The 12309-nt window shown below is 45.7% G+C and overlaps 3 protein-coding genes across 3 annotated transcripts; 2 read left to right on the forward strand and 1 right to left on the reverse strand.

Moving 5' to 3' along the window:
• Window positions 1-1566: 1566 nt before the first annotated feature.
• PSV08DRAFT_410725 (uncharacterized protein) lies at window positions 1567-6501 on the forward strand (the record flags this gene model as incomplete). The annotated part of the gene is made up of 5 exons (XM_014228665.1): window positions 1567-1846; window positions 1892-1908; window positions 1955-2150; window positions 2196-4456; window positions 4504-6501. 5 exons carry the CDS (start codon window positions 1567-1569, stop codon window positions 6499-6501), a joined length of 4752 nt encoding a protein of 1583 aa, XP_014084140.1.
• Window positions 6502-8748: 2247 nt separating this feature from the next.
• PSV08DRAFT_182131 (uncharacterized protein) lies at window positions 8749-9408 on the reverse strand (the record flags this gene model as incomplete). The annotated part of the gene is made up of 2 exons (XM_014228666.1): window positions 8749-8941; window positions 8984-9408. The coding sequence occupies 2 exons, from the start codon at window positions 9406-9408 to the stop codon at window positions 8749-8751; spliced, it is 618 nt and encodes a 205-aa protein (XP_014084141.1).
• A 966-nt stretch (window positions 9409-10374) lies between these two features.
• PSV08DRAFT_182142 (uncharacterized protein) lies at window positions 10375-11580 on the forward strand (the record flags this gene model as incomplete). The annotated part of the gene is made up of 4 exons (XM_014228667.1): window positions 10375-10453; window positions 10513-11175; window positions 11260-11403; window positions 11456-11580. 4 exons carry the CDS (start codon window positions 10375-10377, stop codon window positions 11578-11580), a joined length of 1011 nt encoding a protein of 336 aa, XP_014084142.1.
• Window positions 11581-12309: the final 729 nt, after the last annotated feature.

The following is a 12309-nucleotide window of genomic DNA, read 5'->3' on the forward strand; positions in this document are numbered from 1 at the left end:
TTGGCCAAGCTACAAAACTATCAACATAGAGATCGCATGCTAGTTTGTATCATATGACCATGTTGTTGCTATTTCACAGTTAATCTTCTCCAAACAGTGTATCTGTTAGTTGTAAAATTCAAATGCTGAGTATTCTTCTTGATTCAAAGTTATGTTCATGTCAGCGCTCCATTTTTCGCATTTCGTTTCGAGTCTTCACAACTGATTTCCGAATAAGGTAGTTGCAAGACCTTGATCGAGCCACAAAATCTCAGCGTGATCTACCGGTTCGACTATGGTAAGTTGGGAGGGAAATTTGTTGTTCATCTTCGCTGAAAATACATCTTCATTTCCCGAGTTCTGCTGTGGGGAGTGAACAGATCGCCGAATCTGATAGCCGCTTTGAGTCAATCCTACAGCTGATTCAGAAGAGAGATGGGCAGGAATTACAAACGGGGGATTTGAGGTATGCCAAGCTCATCTGTGCAAATTTGGGGCCCTTGTGTGGATTGAAAGTACTATGTAGCATCCGGTTACCGTTCATAGCTTTAGGAACTTGTTACCTGGGCACAGTCTCGTAAATTTTTCCCAATGCATTTGCGCAATAAGATGGAGACTTGGTCATGAGTCAACACATCCTGCTCATGAGATTTTGGAGGCGTGGTCATTAAGCTTATCATTTCCTGCATAGCAGCCACGCATGCAACTTTCTGTCATGTGCTCGGAACCAGACTTAATTCCTCACTGTGCATGAATCCTCCCGATCATAGCAGAGGCCTAACCTCGTGGCTTTTATTCCAATTCAACTACAGCAAATAAAGATGAGAACTCGTAGAAATGGACCACATAATAGGTCTGACATGCAGAACGACACATCTTGGCCCCTATTCTTAGTGCATGCGGTAAAAGAAGCTCGCGAAATCAAGCCACGAAAGTTAAGACAACGTATGATTACGTAGCAGTGTATTGAGTAGCAAGCGATTTTGATTTGTTAGGCACCCAGCTCCAACTGAGCATAGAGCAAAGAACGTTGCACAACTCCTCCATTCTCCTCACAAATGCTCGATACTGTCGAATGAGCTAAGATATGCTACCTTTTACCAACTTTTACTGCTTCTTAAATCGCGATAATGTACTCTTCTGAGCTTCGACTGATTGAGTCTTGGCCCCCACATTCACGCTCCATTGCGCTGTGTGCATCGATCAACCAATTAAAAGCTCTTGTTCTGGCCCCCAATAGCCAGAACGGCAAATGGTCCCAAAGATCGACCGCGTGACTCGATCCACCAATAGCGAGAAAAGATACTGGCCCCAATTACCAAAATAGAGCATCTCAAGCTCTAGACCTGGATTAGTATTTGACCGTTCGAGGAAGCCCAGTCGCACCTCAACGCCATGCATCACAAGGCTGAATCGTTCTCTCAGTGCCTTCAATTTCGAGTTCCGCCCAGACATCAATGAAAGCGTTATAAAGATTCACATAAAACCCCACACCCTCAAACAAGCCCGCACGCATCACTTCTGCTCCTTCAAACAAGTCTCCTCCTTTCTTATCACGTACCCAGTTGTGGTATACACTAAACTAGCATGGAGACTCAGACAGCAAAACATAGCACATCTACTGACCTTGGTCGGCTGTGGACACAGGCCATAAGCGACTACAATGCCCGAACCGGCGAAGATCTCTCGTCCATGGGTGCACAAAGTTTGGATGGAGCGATGAAAAGTCTGGATGACGGCATGGAGAGATTCAAAGGGTTTCGTCATGATGGAAGTAAAACATCAAGGTTCCGTTCAGTTATTGGCCATTCACTTGGTGACATGCAGAAATGTATTGATGGCATTGCTGTAATTGGTGCTGCGGCAGGTGCATTCCCACCAGCCATGCCAGTAGGACTTGTGTTTACTGCAGCAAGCCGCTTGATATCAGTAAGTATCATTGCATTGCGATATAATCTTAGACTAATGAAAGCAGGCTTTTGCTGGAGTGAAAGCTGACTATGATCGGGTTGAATCGTTCTTTGAGTATTCAGGTCGATTCTTTGAGCGGCTATCCCTTCTTGAAGAACGAGCAGAATCTGGACCACTTGCTATCGCTATCGTTCGAGTGTTCTCTATGCAATTATCTGTATGTGGCAGGGTGCGATATCTGATCAAAAAGAAGCGTTTCTGTAAGGGTTACAACTCTTCTAGTGGGCCAAACTGATGACTCGTAGCACAATGGCTGAATGCGCTCTGGAATATGGAAGACCAAGAACTGCTGGCTGCATTCGCCGCTATGCAAGCGTCGATCGACGAGCTTAACCAAACTGTTGGATATGAAACTTACAGCTCTATCAGGACCGTTCAGGATGAGGTGAAAACAGGAAATGACAAACTCGATGCCGTACAAGAGGACACGTCAGCAAACGCTGCCAAGCTCGACGAGCTTGATGAAAAGCTCCGTTCTTTTCGTTCAAGCTTGGGACAAGATGTTCAGCAGCTCTACATGAGCAGTTTGAAGCTGGAAGTTGTAGTCAGTGAGGGATTTGTTGCAGTCCAAACGAAGCAGAATGAAAGTCATGCTCTGCTTCTTCAGCTCCAAAAATCAGTTGAGAAACTAGGAAAGACACCCGAACACGACGAGAAAAAGAAGCAGAGTGGAAAGTCAAAGGGCGACAGCGGTGATCGTAAGTTTCAAGCTCTCCGAGAGATCAAAAAGTTTCTCACGGAAAATTACACAACTTTCCCATCATGGACCGACGCCCACCGGGAGAACTTAGCACAAGACGAAGACATGCGAGATTCCCAAGTCAAACACACGGCGAAATGGCTGAATGAACACCCAAACTTCAAGACCTGGGCAGAAGGAGGAAATCCGTTGCTTTGGCTAAGAGGCAATGAGGGTATCGGCAAATCCTTTCTGGCGTTTTCGGCTGTTCAAGGCCTACGCGCACTCAAGAATGAAAAAAACAATTTTGCCTATTTCTACTTCAAAGAGGAACACCCGTACCTGCAATCAGTACAAAATGCTTTTGCATCAGCCGCGCTTCAGGTTGCCGAATCAAACAACAAGTATGCAGAGCAGGTAGCGGCAAATATCAGGGACAATGCTGCACGATCTGAAGACATATCTACTTGGGAACGGTTTTTTGTTTCGATGTTTCCCGGCAAAGAAAAGTCTGACGGTCGGCTTTTCCTTGTTCTGGATGGCCTAGACGAGGCTCATATCCAGCAGGGTGGCATCATGACGCAATTTCTATCCGACTTGAGGCTTGAGAACGCCAACGTTTCGGTATTATTGACAAGCAGGCCAGAAGAGAAACCCATCATACAACTCTTCGATCCGCCCGTCATTGATGTCACAAAGCAAGAAATAAAGCCGGACATCAAGGCATTGACTAAGAGTCGCCTTCATTCACTACCACGGGTGCGGAAATTTAGCCACGCTGTGAAAAGGGCCATCACCCGCAAGGTCGTCAAACAAGCGGACAGTATGCTCTATGCTGAGCACGTACTGCGAAGATTCTCTTACATCGGCCGAGAGCGAGCTGTCTTGGAAGAATTGGAGAAGTTGCCGGCCTCTCTGCATGATCTCTATAAACTTCTTCTGGACGAGTGCCGCCACAACCGGACTGAGGCTCAATATCAAGCGCTAAAGAAGCTTTTTGCATGGTTGGCGTTTTCGAAACGATCGCTCAGCCTGGCAGAAGCTTCAAACTTGGTGCAGTTGACGCTACCAGATAACTCTTTCGACATTGAGGAAGAAATCATTGGGCGCTCATCCCGTATCCTTGAGCTTACACAAACCCGACAGACAGAAGAAGATACTAAAGAAGATGACAAAGAAGACGACGACACGGACGACATGAAGGACGATTTTGCTTTTGAACTTGGATATCGAGAATCGCCTTTGTCATTTCAAGATCGTTCTCTGCGACAGTACTTCAAGAGTGTGAGTGTCGAGGCCGATGGCAATGAAGAGTTCCGGACACCTGCTTCTGCTGCACACCTCACGATCCTACAGATGTGTGCAGACATTATGATTAAAGCAGCAAAAGATCCAGAAGACCAAGCTAGCTCAGGACTGTCGCTATATGCAATCCAATATTGGTACGAGCATCTGAAGGAGCTGGACGTTGAAAATTCTACGGATGCGACGGTTTGCCAAGTGGTCACTTTGTTGTACAGCATAACGAAAAACACGAACAATGTTGCAAAGTTGTTTGAAGTAAGAGCAAGGCACGCAGATCTCTACCCTGAGCGAGCAGACGACACACCTTCAGCATGGTTCGATACACTCTTGATTTGGGCAGCTAAGGCATCCTCGTTCGAAAACGAATCTTTGGATAGTGAGGTAAAAGCGTGGGCGCTTACTGTTAACAAGGACAATGTCTTACTTTCGTTGGCGAAAGGACATGTTCAGAATTGGTTGGATGCTAGAAGTCAGTGGTGGATACCTGAGACCTTTCGATTCATCAAAGCTGCTCTTCGATTGGTAAGTGATCTTGTTTCGTGACCACAAACAGTTCTAATTTAGTGCAGGCCAATCGACTACAAACAACAGACGATGAACCATTAAAGCTCATTCACGAGGTCATTTCGCAGTATGATGTTCCCGCTGAGGATTATAAGACTTTGCGAGCAATCGGCGCCACATTGTGCGATTACGGATATGATTATTCAGATATAGAACGTCAGAATGCGACGTTGACCGAAGGAGCTTCGTACCTCAAGCAGGCCGTCGAGCGTATGGAATGCGACAAGCAAGAAAAAATCGAAACGCTTCGCCTTCTTGCACCAAAGTATTTGTGGATTGACCAGCATTGGGAGGCAATCAAGTACTACGATCAAGCATACGACATGTTGCCAGACCCAGATTCAGAGGGATTGACCAAAGCTCAACAGACCGAGTTCATGGACATACGATTGGACATATTGGCAGCCAAAGCTAGCGCCTTTGAAGAATTGAAACAGTCTGAAGACGCCCTCCGCATCTACAATGAAGCCAGAAGGTTTTCAGGCGAAATGCCTCTACCTGGCGCGAGGCTTGACGACATTACCATGCTCTTCAAGGAAGAAAATGACCCCGATGGTTCAAGACTCATCAACGAAGTGAAAACCTGGACAGAAAGGGAGCGAAATAATTGGTTTCAATATTGCTTCGAGGGCTGGGTAGACAATGCTGCGGTCACTCGTATGCAAAGAGCAGCCAAATTAACGGGTGAGACCGATCTGCTCCTCAGCTGGCTCTATACTCTGGCTAAGACCCTGCCTGAGGAGAGTTATTATCTTTTCAATGTCCGAGGCGCAATCGCGAGCCTGTACTACCCGGTGATGGGTGACATTGAAAAAGGTAAAGCCTTGCGGCAGGAAATACTAGCCATGAACCCAAAACCTGAATCTTGGTTCGAGGAGACCATGAACGAGAAGAAGACGGATCATCGACTGAAACTTGCTGAAATCTTGTTCCACGAGTTTCAGAACTGCTCAGATCCGATGAAGAAGGAAGCCCTGATCGAAACTTTGAGGACTCTGCCAAGTGCTCATGTAGATGACGATCTTCAAGAATCTCATGTGGGTATGCTGCTTGCAAACATGCTCCGGATCATGGGCCCTGCAAAGGAATATCAGAAACACATGAACGAACTATTTTCTGCCTGTATGAATGGCCTTGAGGACAGTGTATCGTGGAACGACTCGTCTAGTCTGAGACTCTTGTCCAAGGTCTTGGGTTCTTTGGACGGTCTTGAGAGAGACGCAAAGATTGCTTGCACCGCGCAATTTTCGATACTGGACCGGAGCATACACTATAAAAACACTGACACTAATGGCTCGGAGACTGAATCTAACGGTGATAGTACAGAAGAAGATGCAGAAAACAAGTCTGGAGAGAAAACTGTACCCGTTGCGGAGACCGCCCCTACGACTGAAACAGCCGCATCTGACAACGCCCCAGTACCCGACGTGGGAAATACGAATAGCGAAGAAACTGTTTTGGCAGATGGCCAACTCAAGACTATGGGGTACTCTACTGCCGATTCAGCAGTTGCCAAAAGGAGAGACTCTGCAGAAGTTGCCGAAGCTCTAGAGCAGACAGTAGAGGCACAAGAGTCCACCTCGTCGGAACAAAACTCTACTGCAACAGATTCCAACAAGCTTGATGAAGATATTACTGGAAGCGGAATTTTCTGCGATGGAGGTTGTGGAACAGACATGAGCAGCTGGGTCAAGCCGATATACTATTGCTTGGTCTGCGTCAACTGTGATCTGTGCGAGGACTGTCATGCCAAACGACTAGCGCAGACACGTGGAGAGATCGCGGAACCATGGCAAAGCTACTGCGGTAGAGATCACCGGTATATCAAGGCACCTATGAAGGGGTGGAAGGGCGTGAAAGACGGTATAATTAGGATTGATGGTGAGGAGGATTTGTCAGTGAAGGACTGGCTGAAGGGTTTGAAGGAGGAGCGATGGCAGAAGGCATGGCAGACTTTCTGGACACGACAAGGTGGTCTGAAGAATATTGGAGTTGATGATTAGAAGATATCAATCGTACAATAAGGGATCTTACACGCGATAGTAGCAACCACCTGTTGCCGGGTCTGGGTGTGGAAACTCAACTATACGGGTATATGCCAGTCTATTGGATGGCCGCGATTAACCAAGGATGATCTTTGTGGGCGGAGTGCAATTTGCATCCCAGATTGCCTTCGGTACACGTCCCGCCGCACGCCGGTTTGCTATTGCTCCCTTACGCTGAACTTATAGTACGTTGCAAAAATGGTACTCCCTTCCGTCTGAGTTTTTCATGCCATATAAATTCATATCTTTCCTGACTTTTGTGGTTTTGTTAGTTAACATCCTATGAGACTCGATGCTTTAGGTGATAATATGGAACCGCCACTGTCATACTGACCTAGGTACTTGGAAGTCCTTGAATATATTGAGCCTTCGCCTTCATATGCTCCCATTTCCAGCTTATACAGTTTGCCAGCTTTGTCGCCATCAATACCGGTGGGGTTGAGGGTTCCTGTAGATATGGCTATAAGCTTCATTGGCCGCCTAGCTTTAGTTCATTTTCCTCCATCTTGCGTAGTACACCAGTAGTAAGTCCTTTCTGGGTTTCAAGAAAGATGAGGTCGCAAGCGATCTGCAGTCGAGGCCCATCGGCGAATGATGGGAGCTTGAATAGCGATCGCCATCTGGCCATGCGTTTTGCCCTTTTCCTTCCCTGTGAAGCAGGAGCGGAATAGCACACAGCTTTGATGTATAATGATAGGCATGATGCCTGACGCGAAAAAAAATCCAGGAATCGCGAGGCAGAGAAACGTATTGCGGACTTGCAATAAGCGGTGTGGGACTGGGAAGGGGGGTAGATGCCTCATCTTAAGGTGTTAATGGCTTATCTGCTGGCACTTGGCGCTGAATTTCTTGGGACAGAGAGTAACACTTTACGAGCTTCTGTGTTTGACAAACAGTCAATTGAGAACAACCATGGTCTCTGTTAAAATACAAAGATCGAGTCCGCAGATGGTATGGGTCGACGGGACAGATTCACCCACACCATGACCATGAAGGCAGATGCGTTTTTGCCGTCATTGTACCTTCATCGTCGTCTCTTGCTACTCTAAGATGAGTCCTGTGGAATGGTTGCCATAGAAGTGCAGTACCCAGATAAATACGAGGGAGGCCGTACAGGAACTCAGAAGGGAGGTTGCGTCCGAGGTTTGACAAGACACTGGAAAATGCTGGGACTACATCTTGCGGATATGTAAAAACACGGCGGTTGTAAAAACCCATCAACTCCGTGTATAGATCGAAGTCAGGGTAAGAGCTGGATAACATACCGGTAGCTTCGTCGTGGTGTGGAACCGTGAAGGAGGTACTCCCGCTTATAGTCTTTTCCGGGCTTAGCCCGTCTACACTCCAAGTGCGTTACTGACATTCCCAAAATGTGTGACGCAGGCTGAAGAGAACAGCTCTTTTTGAGAGCATCTGCTTTTAGAAGGTCCAGACACAGGTGGCTCAAGTGGATCTGTAGAGGTCATCGTAGAGATCCTCTTCCTTGTCATCTATTCTGGAGCTGCGGAAGAGATCAGCGGTTCTCAGCAGCATACCATAGAGATCTGCACATATGATCGTCAAATGTGCACCAGATTATATATCGCCCACATGTTTCACCTGCTGGCGTGTGCTTTCATCGTCCTGGACAATTCAAGAACAATCAACCCATAGGTAGTTATCCCCAAGGTTGCGAAGTAAATTGGTAGAACGGCATCATATTAGATTCAAACACAATGCTGAACCCCACCAATAATCACGCTATGTGAGTTGAAATATAGACCCGATTGGCGTCAATGTTTGTTTCGTCTCAGGAAGGAAACTAAAATTTTAGGCTCTCCTTCTCCATACCCTGGATAGTAAGACATTGCGTTTATTATCCAATACTGCGATAAAATCGCAACACATTGATAGAAAAGAGTCTAAGCCTGAGAAAGACATCTCACTTCACATTCGTTCACATGTTAAGGAAAGGAGAAATCTTAAACCATTTACACCAGTCGACAAGATTTGTTCATGAATGGTGACGTGAGCACTTTGCTCCAGGTCTATCCTCTGCGTAAACATGACATTAAATTTATTCCTTGTCTTTTTTGCTCATTTTACCATCAGCGAGTTTGAACATATAACTGTAGTTGCTATATGGGAGCGGAAAGACTTCCTTCCCGGGATGCAGGACGGCACGGGTAATCTCGGAGAAGATGGCACCTTCTTACCTCAATATTCTCAAATATGCCAAGGATGCAATAAAGTTCCAGGAGTGAAAAAAAGACAGCCTTTACCGACCCAAGCAGACTTGGCATGCCATTCCATCCATGAAGGTACCAATTCTTTGATTGGCGCGGACTGTGATTTTGTCAGAGAAAGAATGCTTCGTAAACTCAGGTTCAACGTATCATCTTTGGGGAGACTTTCTGACCTTCGTTCTAGAATGAAATTGAAATGAACAGTTGGTGTTCACACGGGCCCGTCTGCCGTTCCCTGATAGAGGCGCATTCTGGTGGATGTCTTGATGTGCATTTTGCCGAAAGCCTTCGGTATCCCAGAAAGCTCTCGACCTGCAAATATTGCGGATTCATTGTCAAGAGTAAGTATAATGCAGTAGTTGTATTTTTGGCCGTTGAACGTGACCTCTGCATGAAGGACGAACTCGTTGTATAACCCACCAGAACTTTTTCCATAACGAATAAACATAGAGGCCATTAGTGATTCTTTTTCAATCTCCATAATATCCGGAATAAGATGGCGTATGTCGGATCCAGCAACACGATATTGAATGACGGTAGTCGTTACATCCTCGAGTTCATTGTCGTAAGGGCCGGTTGGATAAGGAGGCCAGTAGCTCGGGATGGCATCCTTCGATAAACTAAGAGTACCTTTCAACATGGTGAAGTGGTTTTAGATTTGAGGAGAGATGGAGCTTGAGGCCATCATTGAGGCTGCATGGCAAGATTTATAGACAAAAAGACTTTAAGACGAGTGCTGTACTCCACAAGCGTTTGAGTACTGTGCAAGGATCTATTACAAACAGTTTAGCAACATTGAATCGTCAGAAACATGATTTGTAGCACGAAACTTTGTGATTAGGACATTGTCTCGGCTAATGCGTGAACCCTCTCTAGGGGAAAGAATGTCTAAACGAGAGAGAGCCATGTAAGTCCACTACGCTCTGAGTACGAATCGAATAGTTTGCATTTCTTCCACATAATCGAGAGCCTGATTTGACAGCTTGACAAATTCTAAGCGAGTCAGTGATCCTTGGCCATTGGCGGGAGCTAATGAATATCAACGTCTCGCCATGCAATAACGATGACGTTATCTGGGGACGATGTCGCCATTATTCGACGTCGCCCATGTTAGACTTCGTTCTTGTTTGAGCAGAAAGGGTTAATTACGGACGAATATTCGATCGAACTAACAATGGTGTTCGGCGTTACTCTCCGTTCAATCTGGGCGGACAGCGGAACAACTACTCCACCCCACTTTCTGTTCATGCTATCAATGGTTATATGTTCAAAGTTACTTGGTGTTTTTTTCACGTAACGCTAGTAAAGACAACTCTTTGCTTACGAGAACTGCATCGTCCTAATTGTGTTCGGGAATAGAACTGTAAAGCCAGGTATTGGGCAAGGATTTTGATCAGCTTTCGAAACCAACTAACTAGACTATTTGAAGCAGTTTAGACTTATATTAAATCAGCCAAGATCAACCATGGGCTGCTATATTGAGCAAGACATTAGGCACTGATTGTCATGTCTTTTAACACCCATTCTGAACCCGTACTATCAATCCAGTGAGACTCGAACACAAATCACTGGCTGAAATTTCAATAAGATTTGCAGCATTCTAAACATGACTTCACACACTCATTTTGGACGGGACACTAAGGCAAGCGAGGTGGCTGACGCTTTTTCAGCACAAATCAAGGACCGTGTTGCTATGTTTTCATAGATATGTTTCCCAGTCAAGATATCTAACTATATCGTTTAGTGGTCGTTACAGAAATATCTGGGTTGATGCTTGGTGGAGCTATCGCGCTTGTATTCGCAAAACATGAACCGGAAATGCTTATCCCGGCATCCCGCGCACAATCTAAGATGGATGAATTTGCTGCAAACATCAAGGCTGTTGACGCCGATGTGGATGTTAGAAATGTTCTTGAAGATCTCCTCTCCCAAACTGCCGTCCGCCAAGCAGCAGAAGAGATCAAGTCTCACACCGCTCGCATTGACATTCTGGTCAACAATGCTGCCACGAACATGTACGAGCGAAAACACACGTCTGAGAATATTGAGTATCAGCTAGCCGTTAACCACATTAGACCCTTCCTCCTCACCAATCTCCTCATGGACTTTTTCTTGGAGGCCGCTATGTTTTCGCCGCCTGGTGCAACGCGGGTCATTAATATGACCTCTGATGGCCATAGGGCAAGTCCCTTCAAATTCCATGACTATAACTATGAAGGCAAACCTGTATCTCCTGAAGAGGCCGATTCGCTTGCAGAATGGCCGCCAGAGACGCAAAAGGCCAATGGAGGCCACATAGGATTCTTGGCGTATGGGCAATCGAAGACAGCAAACACCCTGTTCAGTGTAGATTTGAACAAGCTTCTTGCCCACGGGAGCATCGTTTCATACATTGTGCATCCAGGAAGTAAGATAGTTTGCTTTCAGATCCTTTATCACTTCTGTCACTTCTTCTTGTCACGATATTTCCCAACTGCCTTGAACAAAACAGATATTATAATTGAGCTTGGCAGACATATGCACGAAGATCCAGCGAAAAAACTGCCGGATATCATGAGTGCTACATATCTTGACCCTAGCGTTGAAGAAGGGGCATCAACTACGATGGTTGCCGCTTTGGATCCGATCTTGACTAGTATTACAATTACCAGCATCGACGCGAAGCTCTATGATTAATAATAAATCAGGCGCGGAAGGGTTATTTCTAGAAGATTGCCAGCTTATTTTCGCAAAGCCTTATGTTGTAGATTCTGTCAATGCTGAAAGACTTTGGGTATTAAGCAAGAAACTCGTTGCGCGGAAGTTCTTGTAAATAATGCCTACTCTACAAAGAGTAGTATTGGTAATTTTTAAGCTAATTCCTTTGGGCAAAAATGTATGAGGTCATTCATCGATGAAAGCCTTGCTTGAGCACAGAATCCCCGACCAGCTTCGGCTTTTGTAAGCTCGATTGTGCAACACGAACTATGTTTCTCGATAGATAATGTGATTTCCTCGGCAGTTTTTGAATAAATTGGTATTTTGTTGACATGGGGCAAGGTTGGAATCATCCCACTTCATCGATGGCATCGACAGCTCGTCATAAGATACATACTTGGTAGACCCACCATAATGCTATACTGTAACTAAAAGGAACAGAATCGGCAATTATATCTGAAAATTCACTAGAATAGGAATTTCAGAATACCTTGATTTGCGGACGTGTTAGGAGCGCAGAAGAGTGACAGAAAAATAGATGTAACGCCTCTGCTCATCACTACGACCCCTTGTTACTTTGATCAAGCCTCATGCGCAAATGAGGTTGAAAAGTAACATAAACAAACAGTGCGTAAACAAAGGTAGAAAATCATCGTTCCTTCATGATAACGGGGCTACAAGTGGATCTTTGATCCATGCACTGTTCGAACCACAGTACCTACATCGCACGCCGTGCCTGACAAAGAACACTGTAAGCCATGGAAGTACAGAAGCCCCCTATGCACTTTGTCGCCGTTCCGGGATTGTGCCGTGCAAGCAAATCAGTCACACAATTACCAATCAA

This window comes from Bipolaris maydis, assembly GCF_028858645.1.
Source record: "Bipolaris maydis strain C4 unplaced genomic scaffold PSV08scaffold_9, whole genome shotgun sequence".
NCBI classification, from domain to species: Eukaryota; Fungi; Ascomycota; class Dothideomycetes; order Pleosporales; family Pleosporaceae; genus Bipolaris; species Bipolaris maydis.